Raw genomic sequence first — 19,545 nt, forward strand, 5'->3', positions numbered from 1 at the left:
GAGGAGACACTAACACTACAGTCCACAGCTTATAATAATACAGATATAAGAGGAGACACTAACACTACAGTCCACAGCTTATAATAATACAGATATAAGAGGAGACACTAACACTACAGTCCACCGCTTATAATAATACAGATATAAGAGGAGTCACTAACACTACAGTCCACAGCTTATAATAATACAGAGATATAAGAGGAGACACTAACACTACAGACCACAGCCTATAATAATACAGAGATATAAGAGGAGTCACTAACACTACAGTCCACAGCTTATAATAATACAGATATAAGAGGAGTCACTAACACTACAGTCCACAGCTTATAATAATACAGAGATATAAGAGGAGACACTAACACTACAGACCACAGCCTATAATAATACAGAGATATAAGAGGAGACACTAACACTACAGTCCACAGCTTATAATAATACAGAGATATAAGAGGAGACACTAACACTACAGTCCACAGCTTATAATAATACACATATAAGAGGAGACACTAACACTACAGTCCACAGCTTATAATAATACAGAGATATAAGAGGAGACACTAACACTACAGACCACAGCTTATAATAATACACATATAAGAGGAGACACTAACACTACAGTCCACAGCTTATAATAATACAGATATAAGAGGAGTCACTAACACTACAGACCACAGCTTATAATAATACACATATAAGAGGAGACACTAACACTACAGTCCACAGCTTATAATAATACAGATATAAGAGGAGACACTAACACTACAGACCACAGCTTATAATAATACACATATAAGAGGAGACACTAACACTACAGTCCACAGCTTATAATAATACAGATATAAGAGGAGACACTAACACTACAGTCCACAGCTTATAATAATACAGAGATATAAGAGGAGACACTAACACTACAGACCACAGCTTATAATAATACAGATGAGTGATCGTAAACGTGGGATGAATGACCGCATTATAGACATTTAGGATTCTGACCATCAGTCTCATGACATTTTTACATTTGTTGAACGGGTCACTCAGGCAGATTATTACAGTATAAGTGGTGGGGTCTGGAATCGTCGCTGATCTTGACAGATTGTCAGTTATTAATTGGTTTCGGTCTGTCGTCCGGCAGACAATCAGTGCTGCGTCCTCACCGCCTGTTATCTCGGGTGTATGGCTTTCTTGGTTGCTCATGTGATGGGTTTTTAGAGTTTGTATTATGAGAGGAGGATATAAAGGGGAGCTCATCACTATTGAAGGGGGTGATGACATTATAGATCAGCATACCTTCTCATCACTAACTTTAAGAGTTTTGGTCAGGAGTAACAGCAGCAGATTGGTCCAAGCCTCTCGATGGCTCTCAGAATTGACAGTTATAAAATAAGCCAGGGCCTCACTGCACACACTGTAACGACAGAGAGAGAAAGACATGAGCAGACAGAGCGACATCCACCGCGGCCTCTAGTTGGGCTTCTCCTCTGGTTGGGGACGATGGGACATTTGGGTTGTCAGAGGTCTCTTACTTTAGAAGCCGCTGCTCTATGTCCTCCCAGGAGTCTTTGCGACGCTTGTCTGTGTACATGCGGAATAGGATCCGTAAGCAGCAGGCCAGGCTGCTGGTCTCTTGCTTCAGTAGATTGGGTTTGGATTTTCCTTTGAATCCTATTGCACAGAAAGTGAACACTAATTATATTACATGGCAGAGGTCTCTACTCCGCTGCCGTGAAGCTCCACACCTCTGACCTGCCATCACCAAGAAACAGTATCTCGAGGAGTGCAGGCGGCCATTGTGACATCCGGTGTCTGCACTGACTGAACAGGGTGAAACCATTACAGCGGCTCCAGAATCTAATTTACAGGCTGCAGCTACATGCATTCCTCTGTGTGACAGAAGCTAGCTACTTCCTCCATCACTGACGACACCAATGAGCTAAGCTTCTCAGTATTCCCTGTACATAGACTGGTGAAAAACAAATAAACAAACCATGGTGGCTTTCTAGGAGATAACGGAGGTGAAGGCTTTGCTCTGCCCGACACATCGCAAATAGACATTTGGTCACCGATACCAAATCATATTTCTCCATCTACTGACAGAGAATCAAAAAAGCATGTCAGCACATGGGGTGGGATGGGAAGGTTCAACCACTGATTTAGTGCCAGGGAGAACAGAGGGAGGGAAGCACTTCGTGACAGAGAAAGCAGTCCCATAAGAGGGAATATTGCTGACCTTGGTAGGTGTCAGCCAGCTACTTCCTGTCCTAGAAACGACCAAAGCAAAATCAACTGAGAATGAGTTGGTGGTACAGCAGCCAGTGACTGCAGGAGCTCAGATACATGGCTCCATACCAGAGCTTTACCTAGGGACTAACCACAGCAACCAAGGACTAACATTCATAATCACTCATCAGTAAAACCCTTAGAACAAAAAAAACGGTTTAAAATGGCTAAATCCGGGACTATCCGATACATTCCAGACCATCAGATGCCGGAGTCACGTCCTGCCTCAGTCTTGTGCCGTCATACCTGCCCGCCACAGCGCCGTCCTCTGCTCGTTATTAGAATTAAAGGCTTTAGCAAAGGAGTGGGATTCCTGAAGACAATCCAGCAGCTTAAAAAGATGCGGCGTAGACATGAACTTATACATTCCCTGGTCCTCGCATCCGGTGCGGAAGTCCTCATCCAGTGTGTCCCTCTGTAGAGAAAACATGCTCTAAGTACAGACGGACCCCTCTAGTATAACACTTCTATATACATCCTGACCCCGGACCCCTCTAGTATAACACGTCTATATACATCCTGACCCCGGACCCCTCTAGTATAACACGTCTATATACATCCTGACCCCGGACCCCTCTAGTATAACACTTCTATACACATCCTGACCCCGGACCCCTCTAGTATAACACTTCTATATACATCCTGACCCCGGACCCCTCTAGTATAACACGTCTATATACATCCTGACCCCGGACCCCTCTAGTATAACACGTCTATATACATCCTGACCCCGGACCCCTCTAGTATAACACGTCTATATACATCCTGACCCCGGACCCCTCTAGTATAACACGTCTATATACATCCTGACCCCGGACCCCTCTAGTATAACACTTCTATATACATCCTGACCCCGGACCCCTCTAGTATAACACGTCTATATACATCCTGACCCCGGACCCCTCTAGTATAACACGTCTATATACATCCTGACCCCGGACCCCTCTAGTATAACACGTCTATATACATCCTGACCCCGGACCCCTCTAGTATAACACGTCTATATACATCCTGACCCCGGACCCCTCTAGTATAACACTTCTATACACATCCTGACCCCGGACCCCTCTAGTATAACACTTCTATATACATCCTGACCCCGGACCCCTCTAGTATAACACGTCTATATACATCCTGACCCCGGACCCCTCTAGTATAACACGTCTATATACATCCTGACCCCGGACCCCTCTAGTATAACACGTCTATATACATCCTGACCCCGGACCCCTCTAGTATAACATGTCTATATACATCCTGACCCCGGACCCCTCTAGTATAACACGTCTATATACATCCTGACCCCGGACCCCTCTAGTATAACACGTCTATATACATCCTGACCCCGGACCCCTCTAGTATAACACGTCTATATACATCCTGACCCCGGACCCCTCTAGTATAACACTTCTATATACATCCTGACCCCGGACCCCTCTAGTATAACACGTCTATATACATCCTGACCCCGGACCCCTCTAGTATAACACGTCTATATACATCCTGACCCCGGACCCCTCTAGTATAACACGTCTATATACATCCTGACCCCGGACCCCTCTAGTATAACACTTCTATATACATCCTGACCCCGGACCCCTCTAGTATAACACGTCTATATACATCCTGACCCCGGACCCCTCTAGTATAACACTTCTATATACATCCTGACCCCGGACCCCTCTAGTATAACACGTCTATATACATCCTGACCCCGGACCCCTCTAGTATAACACTTCTATACACATCCTGACCCCGGACCCCTCTAGTATAACACTTCTATACACATCCTGACCCCGGACCCCTCTAGTATAACACTTCTATATACATCCTGACCCCGGACCCCTCTAGTATAACACTTCTATATACATCCTGACCCCGGACCCCTCTAGTATAACACGTCTATACACATCCCGACCCCGGACCCCTCTAGTATAACACTTCTATATACATCCTGACCCCGGACCCCTCTAGTATAACACGTCTATATACATCCTGACCCCGGACCCCTCTAGTATAACACTTCTATATACATCCTGACCCCGGACCCCTCTAGTATAACACTTCTATATACATCCTGACCCCGGACCCCTCTAGTATAACACGTCTATATACATCCTGACCCCGGACCCCTCTAGTATAACACTTCTATATACATCCTGACCCCGGACCCCTCTAGTATAACACTTCTATATACATCCTGACCCCGGACCCCTCTAGTATAACACTTCTATATACATCCTGACCCCGGACCCCTCTAGTATAACACTTCTATATACATCCTGACTCCGGACCCCTCTAGTATAACACGTCTATATACATCCTGACCCCGGACCCCTCTAGTATAACACTTCTATATACACCCTGACCCCGGACCCCTCTAGTATAACACTTCTATATACATCCTGACCCCGGACCCCTCTAGTATAACACTTCTATATACATCCTGACTCCGGACCCCTCTAGTATAACACTTCTATATACATCCTGACCCCGGACCCCTCTAGTATAACACTTCTATATACATCCTGACCCCGGACCCCTCTAGTATAACACTTCTATATACATCCTGACCCCCGGACCCCTCTAGTATAACACGTCTATATACATCCTGACCCCGGACCCCTCTAGTATAACACGTCTATATACATCCTGACCCCGGACCCCTCTAGTATAACACGTCTATATACATCCTGACCCCGGACCCCTCTAGTATAACACGTCTATATACATCCTGACCCCGGACCCCTCTAGTATAACACTTCTATATACATCCTGACCCCCGGACCCCTCTAGTATAACACGTCTATATACATCCTGACCCCGGACCCCTCTAGTATAACACGTCTATATACATCCTGACCCCGGACCCCTCTAGTATAACACGTCTATATACATCCTGACCCCAGACCCCTCTAGTATAACACTTCTATATACATCCTGACCCCGGACCCCTCTAGTATAACACTTCTATATACATCCTGACCCCGGACCCCTCTAGTATAACACTTCTATATACATCCTGACCCCGGACCCCTCTAGTATAACACTTCTATATACATCCTGACCCCGGACCCCTCTAGTATAACACGTCTATATACATCCTGACCCCGGACCCCTCTAGTATAACACTTCTATATACATCCTGACCCCGGACCCCTCTAGTATAACACTTCTATATACATCCTGACTCCGGACCCCTCTAGTATAACACTTCTATATACATCCTGACCCCGGACCCCTCTAGTATAACACTTCTATATACATCCTGACCCCGGACCCCTCTAGTATAACACTTCTATATACATCCTGACCCCGGACCCCTCTAGTATAACACTTCTATATACATCCTGACCCCGGACCCCTCTAGTATAACACTTCTATATACATCCTGACCCCGGACCCCTCTAGTATAACACTTCTATATACATCCTGACCCCGGACCCCTCTAGTATAACACTTCTATATACATCCTGACCCCGGACCCCTCTAGTATAACACTTCTATATACATCCTGACCCCGGACCCCTCTAGTATAACACTTCTATATACATCCTGACCCCGGACCCCTCTAGTATAACACTTCTATATACATCCTGACCCCGGACCCCTCTAGTATAACACTTCTATATACATCCTGACCCCGGACCCCTCTAGTATAACACTTCTATATACATCCTGACCCCGGACCCCTCTAGTATAACACTTCTATATACATCCTGACCCCGGACCCCTCTAGTATAACACTTCTATATACATCCTGACCCCGGACCCCTCTAGTATAACACTTCTATATACATCCTGACCCCGGACCCCTCTAGTATAACACGTCTATATACATCCTGACCCCGGACCCCTCTAGTATAACACGTCTATATACATCCTGACCCCGGACCCCTCTAGTATAACACTTCTATATACATCCTGACCCCGGACCCCTCTAGTATAACACTTCTATATACATCCTGACCCCGGACCCCTCTAGTATAACACTTCTATATACATCCTGACCCCGGACCCCTCTAGTATAACACTTCTATATACATCCTGACCCCGGACCCCTCTAGTATAACACTTCTATATACATCCTGACCCCGGACCCCTCTAGTATAACACGTCTATATACATCCTGACCCCGGACCCCTCTAGTATAACACTTCTATATACATCCTATATACAGGGGTCTGACCTGTGCCGCAGCTAGGTGTTCGGCATCCTCTTTCTTGCTGGTAGTTGGAAAAAAGACAATATTATCGATGGTCTGGATGAGTTCCAGCTGCACAACACACTTCATGAGGAGCCCAGCAAATAACTTCTGGTCAGCAAGTCCTGAGCAAAGACACAAGATGACACTCAGTAGGCAGAAAAGATACTAGAGGGGGGGAAGTTCAGCGTCACACATTGCACTGCACGTTACCCCGGAGGGGAGAGGAGGACTGTGCACTGCACGTTACACTAGAGGAGAGGAGGACTGTGCAGAGTATAGTGGAGGAAGAGGGGGACGAGGGGAGACTCACTCTCGCTGGGCTTTCCCCTCCAGTTTTCCTCAGTGGTATTGGACAGCTGGCTGTGAGCCCTCTCTGAGAGATTCCGGTCCTGACTACTCATTGATTGACGATCTAGATCAATATCCTGTGAGGTAAACAAAACAAAACAATGGAAAAAAACACCATCATAAAGTCTGACCCTCCGCAATAGGAAGTGGGAGACCGCACACATTGCATTACACTCACATAGCGCTTCTCCGAGGAATCGTCTTCAATCCCAGACGGTCGCCAAGTTAATAATCTGGAGAAGAAGAATGACTGATAAATGGACGTCACATCCCTCCAGCACAATGTGCAGAGACCGGGCAACACTTACACACTCGGGATGGTGGTCCTAAAGATATCCAACATGCAGTTACACGTCTGGTCCCACACCTCGGGACTGAACTTCTCTCCGTTCAGTATGACCAGGTTCTCCAGACAGTTGGTGCCAGACCTCGCCAGCTGCTCATTATCTGCATAGGACAGACAGGGAACCAATTAACATCTCCGTAAGAGACAAGCGGCACAGCCCAACCATTATCCCCCACACCCTGTACCCGGCGTGCCAGAGCGACTGACTGGCCACCTCTGCCGGTGGAGTGATCTCCCGCTATATGTACGTGCGGTATATACAAGGCACCAGAGCGGTACACACCTTGTTTTACACACCAGTGGAGCTGGGTAAAGATATCCGAAAGCAGAACACTGTTCAGGGCCTCATAGAATTGGGTGAAGACGTCGCAAATTGCGTAGAGGGCGTGGTTACAGGTTGTGGTCATCCATTCTGATTTCTAAAAAAAAACAAAACTATTTGCATGAATTACACTCATCATAAAGAACGTATTATAACAGAGGAGATACAGCGCATACACATATATCATATAGAGGAGATACAGAACACACTCAGATATATCATATAGAGGAGATACAGAGCACACTCAGTTATATCATATAGAGGAGATACAGAACACACTCAGTTATATCATATAGAGGAGATACAGCGCACACTCAGTTATATCATATAGAGGAGATACAGAGCACACTCAGATATATCATATAGAGGAGATACAGCGCACACTCAGTTATATCATATAGAGGAGATACAGCGCACACTCAGTTATATCATATAGAGGAGATACAGCGCACACTCAGTTATATCATATAGAGGAGATACAGAACACACTCAGTTATATCATATAGAGGAGATACAGCGCACTCAGTTATATCATATAGAGGAGATACAGCGCACACTCAGTTATATCATATAGAGGAGATACAGAGCACACTCAGTTATATCATATAGAGGAGATACAGAGCACACTCAGTTATATCATATAGAGGAGATACAGAACACAATCATATAGAGGAGATACAGCGCACACTCAGTTATATCATATAGAGGAGATACAGCGCACACTCAGTTATATCATATAGAGGAGATACAGAACACACTCAGTTATATCATATAGAGGAGATACAGCGCACACTCAGTTATATCATATAGAGGAGATACAGCGCACACTCCGTTATATCATATAGAGGAGATACAGAACACACTCAGATATATCATATAGAGGAGATACAGAACACTCAGTTATATCATATAGAGGAGATACAGCGCACACTCAGTTATATCATATAGAGGAGATACAGAACACACTCCGTTATATCATATAGAGGAGATACAGCGCACACAGATATATCATATAGAGGAGATACAGAACACACTCAGATATATCATATAGAGGAGATACAGCGCACACTCAGTTATATCATATAGAGGAGATACAGCGCACACTCAGTTATATCATATAGAGGAGATACAGAGCACACAGATATATCATATAGAGGAGATACAGCGCACACAGATATATCATATAGAGGAGATACAGAACACACTCAGTTATATCATATAGAGGAGATACAGCGCACACTCAGTTATATCATATAGAGGAGATACAGCGCACACTCAGTTATATCATATAGAGGAGATACAGCGCACACAGATATATCATATAGAGGAGATACAGAGCACACTCAGTTATATCATATAGAGGTGATACAGCGCACACTCCGTTATATCATATAGAGGAGATACAGAACACACTCCGATATATCATATAGAGGAGATACAGAACACTCAGTTATATCATATAGAGGAGATACAGCGCACACTCAGTTATATCATATAGAGGAGATACAGCGCACACTCAGTTATATCATATAGAGGAGATACAGCGCACACTCCGTTATATCATATAGAGGAGATACAGAGCACACTCGGTTATATCATATAGAGGAGATACAGAACACACTCAGTTATATCATATAGAGGAGATACAGCGCACTCAGTTATATCATATAGAGGAGATACAGAACACACTCAGTTATATCATATAGAGGAGATACAGCGCACACTCCGTTATATCATATAGAGGAGATACAGAACACACTCAGTTATATCATATAGAGGAGATACAGAACACTCAGTTATATCATATAGAGGAGATACAGCGCACACTCAGTTATATCATATAGAGGAGATACAGCGCACACTCAGTTATATCATATAGAGCAGATACAGAACACACTCCGTTATATCATATAGAGGAGATACAGAACACACTCCGTTATATCATATAGAGGAGATACAGCGCACACTCAGTTATATCATATAGAGGAGATACAGCGCACACTCAGTTATATCATATAGAGCAGATACAGAACACACTCAGTTATATCATATAGAGGAGATACAGAGCACACTCAGTTATATCATATAGAGGAGATACAGCGCACACTCCGTTATATCATATAGAGGAGATACAGCGCACACTCAGTTATATCATATAGAGGAGATACAGCGCACACTCAGTTATATCATATAGAGGAGATACAGAACACACTCAGTTATATCATATAGAGGAGATACAGCGCACACTCAGTTATATCATATAGAGGAGATACAGCGCATACACATATATCATATAGAGGAGATACAGCGCACACTCAGTTATATCATATAGAGGAGATACAGCGCACACTCAGTTATATCATATAGAGGAGATACAGCGCACACTCCGTTATATCATATAGAGGAGATACAGCGCACACTCAGTTATATCATATAGAGGAGATACAGAACACACTCAGTTATATCATATAGAGGAGATACAGAACACACTCAGTTATATCATATAGAGGAGATACAGAGCATACAGATATATCATATAGAGGAGATACAGCGCACACTCCGTTATATCATATAGAGGAGATACAGAACACTCAGTTATATCATATAGAGGAGATACAGAGCACACTCCGTTATATCATATAGAGGAGATACAGCGCACACTCAGTTATATCATATAGAGGAGATACAGCGCACACAGATATATCATATAGAGGAGATACAGCGCACACTCAGTTATATCATATAGAGGAGATACAGAGCACACTCAGTTATATCATATAGAGGAGATACAGCGCACACTCAGTTATATCATATAGAGGAGATACAGCGCATACACATATATCATATAGAGGAGATACAGCGCACACTCAGTTATATCATATAGAGGAGATACAGCGCACACTCAGTTATATCATATAGAGCAGATACAGAACACACAGATATATCATATAGAGGAGATACAGCGCACACAGATATATCATATAGAGGTGATACAGCGCACACTCAGTTATATCATATAGAGGAGATACAGCGCACACTCAGTTATATCATATAGAGGAGATACAGCGCACACAGATATATCATATAGAGGAGATACAGCGCACACTCAGTTATATCATATAGAGGAGATACAGCGCACACTCAGTTATATCATATAGAGGAGATACAGAGCACACTCAGTTATATCATATAAAACACACTCAGTTATATCATATAGAGGAGATACAGCGCACACTCAGTTATATCATATAGAGGAGATACAGAGCACACTCAGATATATCATATAGAGGAGATACAGAGCACACTCAGTTATATCATATAGAGGAGATACAGAACACACTCAGTTATATCATATAGAGGAGATACAGAGCACACTCCGTTATATCATATAGAGGAGATACAGAACACACTCAGTTATATCATATAGAGGAGATACAGAACACACTCAGTTATATCATATAGAGGAGATACAGAACACACTCCGTTATATCATATAGAGCAGATACAGAACACACAGATATATCATATAGAGGAGATACAGCGCACACTCAGTTATATCATATAGAGGAGATACAGAGCACACTCAGTTATATCATATAGAGGAGATACAGAGCACACTCAGTTATATCATATAGAGGAGATACAGAACACACTCAGTTATATCATATAGAGGAGATACAGAACACACTCCGTTATATCATATAGAGGAGATACAGAACACTCAGTTATATCATATAGAGGAGATACAGAACACACTCAGTTATATCATATAGAGGAGATACAGAACACTCAGTTATATCATATAGAGGAGATACAGCGCACACTCAGTTATATCATATAGAGGAGATACAGAACACACTCAGTTATATCATATAGAGGAGATACAGCGCACACTCAGTTATATCATATAGAGGAGATACAGAACACACTCCGTTATATCATATAGAGGAGATACAGCGCACACAGATATATCATATAGAGGAGATACAGCGCATACACATATATCATATAGAGGAGATACAGCGCACTCAGTTATATCATATAGAGGAGATACAGAACACACTCAGTTATATCATATAGAGGAGATACAGCGCACACTCAGTTATATCATATAGAGGAGATACAGAACACACTCAGTTATATCATATAGAGCAGATACAGAACACACTCAGTTATATCATATAGAGGAGATACAGCGCACACAGATATATCATATAGAGGAGATACAGAACACACTCCGTTATATCATATAGAGGAGATACAGAACACACTCAGTTATATCATATAGAGGAGATACAGCGCACACTCAGTTATATCATATAGAGGAGATACAGAGCACACTCAGTTATATCATATAGAGGAGATACAGAGCACACTCAGTTATATCATATAGAGGAGATACAGCGCACACTCAGTTATATCATATAGAGGAGATACAGCGCACACTCAGTTATATCATATAGAGGAGATACAGCGCACACTCAGTTATATCATATAGAGGAGATACAGAGCACACTCAGTTATATCATATAGAGGAGATACAGCGCACACTCAGTTATATCATATAGAGGAGATACAGAGCACACTCAGTTATATCATATAGAGGAGATACAGCGCACACTCAGTTATATCATATAGAGGAGATACAGAACACACTCAGTTATATCATATAGAGGAGATACAGCGCACACTCCGTTATATCATATAGAGCAGATACAGAACACACTCAGTTATATCATATAGAGGAGATACAGCGCACACAGATATATCATATAGAGGAGATACAGCGCACACTCAGTTATATCATATAGAGGAGATACAGAGCACACTCCGTTATATCATATAGAGGAGATACAGAGCACACTCCGTTATATCATATAGAGGAGATACAGCGCACACTCAGTTATATCATATAGAGGAGATACAGCACACACTCAGTTATATCATATAGAGCAGATACAGAACACACAGATATATCATATAGAGGAGATACAGCACACACTCAGTTATATCATATAGAGGAGATACAGCGCACACTCAGCTATATCATATAGAGGAGATACAGAGCACACTCAGTTATATCATATAGAGGAGATACAGAACACACTCCGTTATATCATATAGAGGAGATACAGCGCACACAGATATATCATATAGAGGAGATACAGCGCACACTCAGTTATATCATATAGAGCAGATACAGCGCACACTCAGTTATATCATATAGAGGAGATACAGAACACACTCAGTTATATCATATAGAGCAGATACAGCGCACACTCAGTTATATCATATAGAGGAGATACAGAGCACACTCAGTTATATCATATAGAGGAGATACAGAACACACTCCGTTATATCATATAGAGGAGATACAGAGCACTCAGTTATATCATATAGAGGAGATACAGAGCACACTCAGATATATCATATAGAGGAGATACAGAACACACTCAGTTATATCATATAGAGGAGATACAGCGCACACTCAGTTATATCATATAGAGGAGATACAGCGCACACTCAGTTATATCATATAGAGGAGATACAGAACACACTCAGTTATATCATATAGAGGAGATACAGAACACACTCAGTTATATCATATAGAGGAGATACAGAACACTCAGTTATATCATATAGAGGAGATACAGCGCACACTCAGTTATATCATATAGAGGAGATACAGCGCACACTCAGTTATATCATATAGAGGAGATACAGCGCACACTCAGTTATATCATATAGAGGAGATACAGCGCACACTCAGTTATATCATATAGAGGAGATACAGCGCACACTCAGTTATATCATATAGAGGAGATACAGCGCACACTCCGTTATATCATATAGAGGAGATACAGCGCACACTCCGTTATATCATATAGAGGAGATACAGAACACACTCCGTTATATCATATAGAGGAGATACAGAACACTCAGTTATATCATATAGAGGAGATACAGAGCATACAGATATATCATATAGAGGAGATACAGAGCACACTCAGTTATATCATATAGAGGAGATACAGAACACACTCAGTTATATCATATAGAGGAGATACAGAACACACTCAGTTATATCATATAGAGGAGATACAGAACACTCAGTTATATCATATAGAGGAGATACAGCGCACACTCAGTTATATCATATAGAGGAGATACAGCGCACACTCAGTTATATCATATAGAGGAGATACAGAGCACACTCAGTTATATCATATAGAGGAGATACAGCGCACACTCAGTTATATCATATAGAGGAGATACAGCGCACACTCAGTTATATCATATAGAGGAGATACAGAGCACACTCAGTTATATCATATAGAGGAGATACAGCGCACACTCAGTTATATCATATAGAGGAGATACAGCGCACACTCAGTTATATCATATAGAGGAGATACAGCGCACACTCAGATATATCATATAGAGGAGATACAGCGCACACTCAGTTATATCATATAGAGGAGATACAGCGCACACAGTTATATCATATAGAGGAGATACAGCGCACACTCAGTTATATCATATAGAGGAGATACAGCGCACATTCAGTTATATCATATAGAGGAGATACAGCGCACACTCAGTTATATCATATAGAGGAGATACAGCGCACACTCAGTTATATCATATAGAGGAGATACAGCGCACACTCAGTTATATCATATAGAGGAGATACAGCGCACACTCAGATATATCATATAGAGGAGATACAGAACACTCAGTTATATCATATAGAGGAGATACAGAACACACTCAGTTATATCATATAGAGGAGATACAGCGCACACTCAGTTATATCATATAGAGGAGATACAGCGCACACTCCGTTATATCATATAGAGGAGATACAGCGCACACTCAGTTATATCATATAGAGGAGATACAGAACACTCAGTTATATCATATAGAGGAGATACAGCGCACACTCCGTTATATCATATAGAGGAGATACAGCGCACACTCAGTTATATCATATAGAGGAGATACAGCGCACACTCAGTTATATCATATAGAGGAGATACAGCGCACACTCAGTTATATCATATAGAGCAGATACAGAACACACAGATATATCATATAGAGGAGATACAGAACACTCAGTTATATCATATAGAGGAGATACAGCGCACACTCCGTTATATCATATAGAGGAGATACAGCGCACACTCAGTTATATCATATAGAGGAGATACAGAGCACACTCCGTTATATCATATAGAGGAGATACAGCGCACACTCAGTTATATCATATAGAGGAGATACAGCGCACACAGATATATCATATAGAGGAGATACAGCGCACACTCAGTTATATCATATAGAGCAGATACAGAACACACAGATATATCATATAGAGGAGATACAGAACACTCAGTTATATCATATAGAGGAGATACAGCGCACACTCCGTTATATCATATAGAGGAGATACAGCGCACACTCAGTTATATCATATAGAGGAGATACAGAGCACACTCCGTTATATCATATAGAGGAGATACAGCGCACACTCAGTTATATCATATAGAGGAGATACAGCGCACACTCAGTTATATCATATAGAGGAGATACAGAACACACTCCGTTATATCATATAGAGGAGATACAGCGCACACTCAGTTATATCATATAGAGGAGATACAGAACACACTCAGTTATATCATATAGAGGAGATACAGCGCACACTCAGTTATATCATATAGAGGAGATACAGCGCACACTCAGTTATATCATATAGAGGACACTTTTCGTGCTCCCTGTGCAGGTGATCAGATTTGGGATGTCTTTTTCTCACCTCTGTTTGCTGTTCTGGGAGTTTCATATTGTCAAATATTCGGAACACGATGCGGAACAGGTCATGCCACCAATGGTTTTCAAAGGTGTGCCCATAACTTTTCATAATCTCAAACATGACGGTGAGGCCTCTGCAAAGTATTTAAGAAAAGTAAAGACGCCTAAAGAGACAGTGCTGAGCGCTGCATGAAGAGAAAGCTTACAGCGGAGACACGACTCTGGGATTACTGCTCATCCCCCTCCACGACATGCACGATATGAAGGTCTGGACCACACAAGGGACAACTTCTGTAAGATTACTGGTCATTAACTTCCCTCACAACCAAACCATTGTGCCAAAACTGCACTTGTTCCCAGTAGCCGATTCCTCGGGAAGCAGAGATGGAGGCGGCTTATGGCCGCGGGGGCTCCCTCTGGAGAGATAATGGTCACAGCCGAGAGTCCCTCTCTGAATCGCGGTTCTGTTTGGGCTAAAGAGTTTTGTTTGTTTTTTTCACACTGACCCTGCTGCATATATCCCCGTCCTCCACTCCTGTGCAAATCATGAGGGAGAAGGAGCAAGATATTGGGGTTCACTGGCGACATTCATGCCGGGGTTTCTGGTTTGGTTTAGGGATAGAACCCCTTAGCCCTAAGAAGCCGTCACATATTACCTTGTTCGTACATCCAGTTTACATCTGTTGATGATGCAGGAAAGCTCAAATAGAATAGGAAACCAGCCACGAACCCAGACCCTGTCCCCGGGGGCCACATTCATGTCATCGCTGGTGTACTCCCTCAGTGCCTGCAACAGATCAAGTCCCAATCATCATTAACTGGATGAGGTTCTTGGCAGACTGACCAGAACGACGTACAGAAATGATCTACGAATTCAATGATAGGAATGCTGGGTATAAGTGGGCGGCCGGCGTGAGGGGGAGAACGACAGACCACCACCCACCTGAGGCTTCTCCGAGACATACTTTGCACAATAACGGATGAGTCTAATGGCCTCCATGCTGGTGTCTGGGAAAGCTGAGTTACAGGCAAACTCTGACAGGCATTTAACAGCATCCTGGAAAGAGTCAATGGCTGCCGGGAAATGGTGCTGGAACACGTTGGCTGAGGAGAGAGAAGCGGTTACCAGTCACGGCCGTGCTGCAGATCTGGATCTATACAAGACGAGCGCTCGCTCTACTCACTGACGATGTGGCTCACGGTCTGGAAGGTCAGCTCCACCAGGTTTCCATTCGTGTCAGAAGCCGCCTGATAAAAAACTGCAAATATGTTTTTCCATCCAGAGCGGATGTTGCCAGCCTGCATGTTCACCATCTGTGCCAGGCAGCGGATCACCATGTCCCGTATAGTGGGAGACCTAGAAGACGAGGAGAGTAAAGATTCCACCTACAGCACCGCCGCCGCCGTCTCAATGACGCACCTTAAGCCATTACCTGTTTTTCTTCATAATGTGCTCAAAAGGACGCAAGAAATCCTTCTGGAAGCGAAAATTGGCCAGCTCGTCCTTCTCTAGAAACTTCATGGATAACTGTCTGAGAGAATCCACAGCAAATATGGCCACATCTTCATTAGGGTTACAGCCGACCTGTCAGAGGGACACAACATGGAGCTCACCTGAGACTATTCACTGGAGTCCAACAAACCGGCACCCATAATATAATGGAAAAGGTTCCACAAATCCCATCAAGTTCTCCACTCCGTGTATGTAAACAATATGGCGTCACCAGGTATCATGTGGCTGCAACCTCCGAGACCATTGGATCTGAGCACTCAACACTATCGCCGACTCCAGACGCTCACACAGCGACATTGGGGTTACATGAGGTCTAGTGAGGTCAAATGAGGTCTAGTGAGGTCAAATGAGGTCTAGTGAGGTCAAATGAGGTCTAGTGAGGTCAAATGAGGTCTAGTGAGGTCAAATGAGGTCTAGTGAGGTCAAATGAGGTCTAGTGAGGTCAAATGAGGTCTAGTGAGGTCAAATGAGGTCTAGTGAGGTCAAATGAGGTCTAGTGAGGTCAAATGAGGTCTAGTGAGGTCAAATGAGGTCTAGTGAGGTCAAATGAGGTCTAGTGAGGTCAAATGAGGTCTAGTGAGGTCAAATGAGGTCTAGTGAGGTCAAATGAGGTCTAGTGAGGTCAAATGAGGTCTAGTGAGGTCAAATGAGGTCTAGTGAGGTCAAATGAGGTCTAGTGAGGTCTAGTGAGGTCAAATGAGGTCTAGTGAGGTCAAATGAGGTCTAGTGAGGTCTAGTGAGGTCAAATGAGGTCTAGTGAGGTCAAATGAGGTCTAGTGAGGTCAAATGAGGTCTAGTGAGGTCAAATGAGGTCTAGTGAGGTCAAATGAGGTCTAGTGAGGTCAAATGAGGTCTAGTGAGGTCTAGTGAGGTCACATGAGGTCACATGCTCCAGATGCTCACACAGCGACATTCGGGTCACATGAGGTCTAGTGAGGTCACATGAGGTCTAGTGAGGTCACATGAGGTCTAGTGAGGTCACATGAGGTCTAGTGAGGTCACATGAGGTCTAGTGAGGTCACATGAGGTCTTGTGAGGTCACATGCTCCAGACGCTCACACAGCGACATTGAGGTCACATGAGGTCTAGTGAGGTCTAGGGGGGTCACGTGAGGTCTAGTGAGGTCACGTGAGGTCTAGTGAGGTCACGTGAGGTCTAGTGAGGTCACATGAGGTCTAGTGAGGTCACATGAGGTCTAGTGAGGTCACATGAGGTCTAGTGAGGTCACATGAGGTCTAGTGAGGTCACATGAGGTCTAGTGAGGTCACATGAGGTCTAGTGAGGTCACATGAGGTCTAGTGAGGTCACATGAGGTCTAGTGAGGTCACATGAGGTCTAGTGAGGTCACATGAGGTCTAGTGAGGTCACATGAGGTCTAGTGAGGTCACATGAGGTCTAGTGAGGTCACATGAGGTCTAGTGAGGTCACATGAGGTCTAGTGAGGTCACATGAGGTCTAGTGAGGTCACATGAGGTCTAGTGAGGTCACATGAGGTCTAGTGAGGTCACATGAGGTCTAGTGAGGTCACATGAGGTCTAGTGAGGTCACATGAGGTCTAGTGAGGTCACATGAGGTCTAGTGAGGTCACATGCTCCTGATGCTCACACAGCGACATTCGGGTTACATGAGGTCTAGTGAGGTCACATGAGGTCACGTGAGGTCACGTGAGGTCACATGAGGTCACATGAGGTCACATGAGGTCACATGAGGTCACATGAGGTCACATGAGGTCACATGAGGTCACATGAGGTCACATGAGGTCTAGTGAGGTCACATGAGGTCTTGTGAGGTCACATGAGGTCTTGTGAGGTCACATGAGGTCTTGTGAGGTCACATGCTCCAGACGCTCACACAGCGACATTCGGGTTACATGAGGTCTAGTGAGGTCACATGAGGTCTAGTGAGGTCACATGAGGTCTAGTGAGGTCACGTGAGGTCACATGGTCTAGTGAGGTCACATGGTCTAGTGAGGTCACATGGTCTAGTGAGGTCACATGAGGTCTAGTGAGGTCACATGAGGTCTAGTGAGGTCACATGAGGTCTAGTGAGGTCACATGAGGTCTAGTGAGGTCACATGAGGTCACATGAGGTCTAGTGAGGTCACATGCTCCAGACGCTCACACAGCGACATTGGGGTTACATGAGGTCACATGCTCCAGAAACTCACACAGCGACATTGGGGTTACATGAGGTCACATGCTCCAGATGCACGTGCCGCCATATTGCTTAAATACGGTGGATCAAAATCATCATACACTAGAAGGGGCTTTTTCGTTAAACATTCAGGGGGGGGGGGGACTTTAAAAATCACTTTCAGGAGACCACACGACTGACCACAACACTGAATAAAGTCTTTGAGAGACAGAGCAGGAGGTTTAGAGCTCGTCCCTCTCTTCTCCTCGGGTTTATTGGGGGACATAGCACCATTGGGTAGAGGCCGCCTCTAGTAGACAGACAGGACAGTGTTGACTATGAAGAATTGTATTTGTGTCCCCAAGATAAGAATAATGAAGATTTCATAGGAGACAAAGAACGAGTCGCATGAGAGTGGGAAGAAAACAAAATGACCCCCCCCCCCCACAGGATTAAAGGGCAAATGATCCTTTATCCACTGGTTTAGTGATCGCTGTTAGATCGGCCCGACTGCTGGGATCCGTGGCCACCATTCTCCCACAACCCCGCTGCCAAGAGGCATTGAATGGAGCACAGGACGTGCGTCA

The 19,545-nt window shown here is 43.8% G+C and overlaps 1 protein-coding gene across 3 annotated transcripts in view; it reads right to left on the reverse strand.

The window, feature by feature from the left end:
* Nucleotides 1-1,266: 1,266 nt before the first annotated feature.
* Nucleotides 1,267-19,545, reverse strand: part of ARFGEF2 (ARF guanine nucleotide exchange factor 2) — a 50,330-nt gene continuing 32,051 nt past the window's right edge. For all 3 annotated transcript variants that reach the window (XM_075846176.1, XM_075846175.1, XM_075846177.1), the window contains 13 exons: nucleotides 16,746-16,897; nucleotides 16,497-16,669; nucleotides 16,256-16,416; nucleotides 15,969-16,099; nucleotides 15,317-15,446; nucleotides 7,465-7,600; nucleotides 7,144-7,282; nucleotides 7,014-7,068; nucleotides 6,798-6,912; nucleotides 6,470-6,609; nucleotides 2,527-2,695; nucleotides 1,527-1,665; nucleotides 1,267-1,408 (listed from right to left, as the gene is read on the reverse strand). In XM_075846176.1, the coding sequence (XP_075702291.1) occupies nucleotides 1,282-1,408; nucleotides 1,527-1,665; nucleotides 2,527-2,695; nucleotides 6,470-6,609; nucleotides 6,798-6,912; nucleotides 7,014-7,068; nucleotides 7,144-7,282; nucleotides 7,465-7,600; nucleotides 15,317-15,446; nucleotides 15,969-16,099; nucleotides 16,256-16,416; nucleotides 16,497-16,669; nucleotides 16,746-16,897 (1,767 nt within the window). In that variant the 3' untranslated portion in view covers nucleotides 1,267-1,281. The remainder of the gene's footprint in view (nucleotides 1,409-1,526; nucleotides 1,666-2,526; nucleotides 2,696-6,469; nucleotides 6,610-6,797; nucleotides 6,913-7,013; nucleotides 7,069-7,143; nucleotides 7,283-7,464; nucleotides 7,601-15,316; nucleotides 15,447-15,968; nucleotides 16,100-16,255; nucleotides 16,417-16,496; nucleotides 16,670-16,745; nucleotides 16,898-19,545) is intronic.

The sequence above is a fragment of the Rhinoderma darwinii genome, chromosome 13, assembly GCF_050947455.1.
Source record: "Rhinoderma darwinii isolate aRhiDar2 chromosome 13, aRhiDar2.hap1, whole genome shotgun sequence".
NCBI classification, from domain to species: domain Eukaryota; kingdom Metazoa; phylum Chordata; class Amphibia; order Anura; family Rhinodermatidae; genus Rhinoderma; species Rhinoderma darwinii.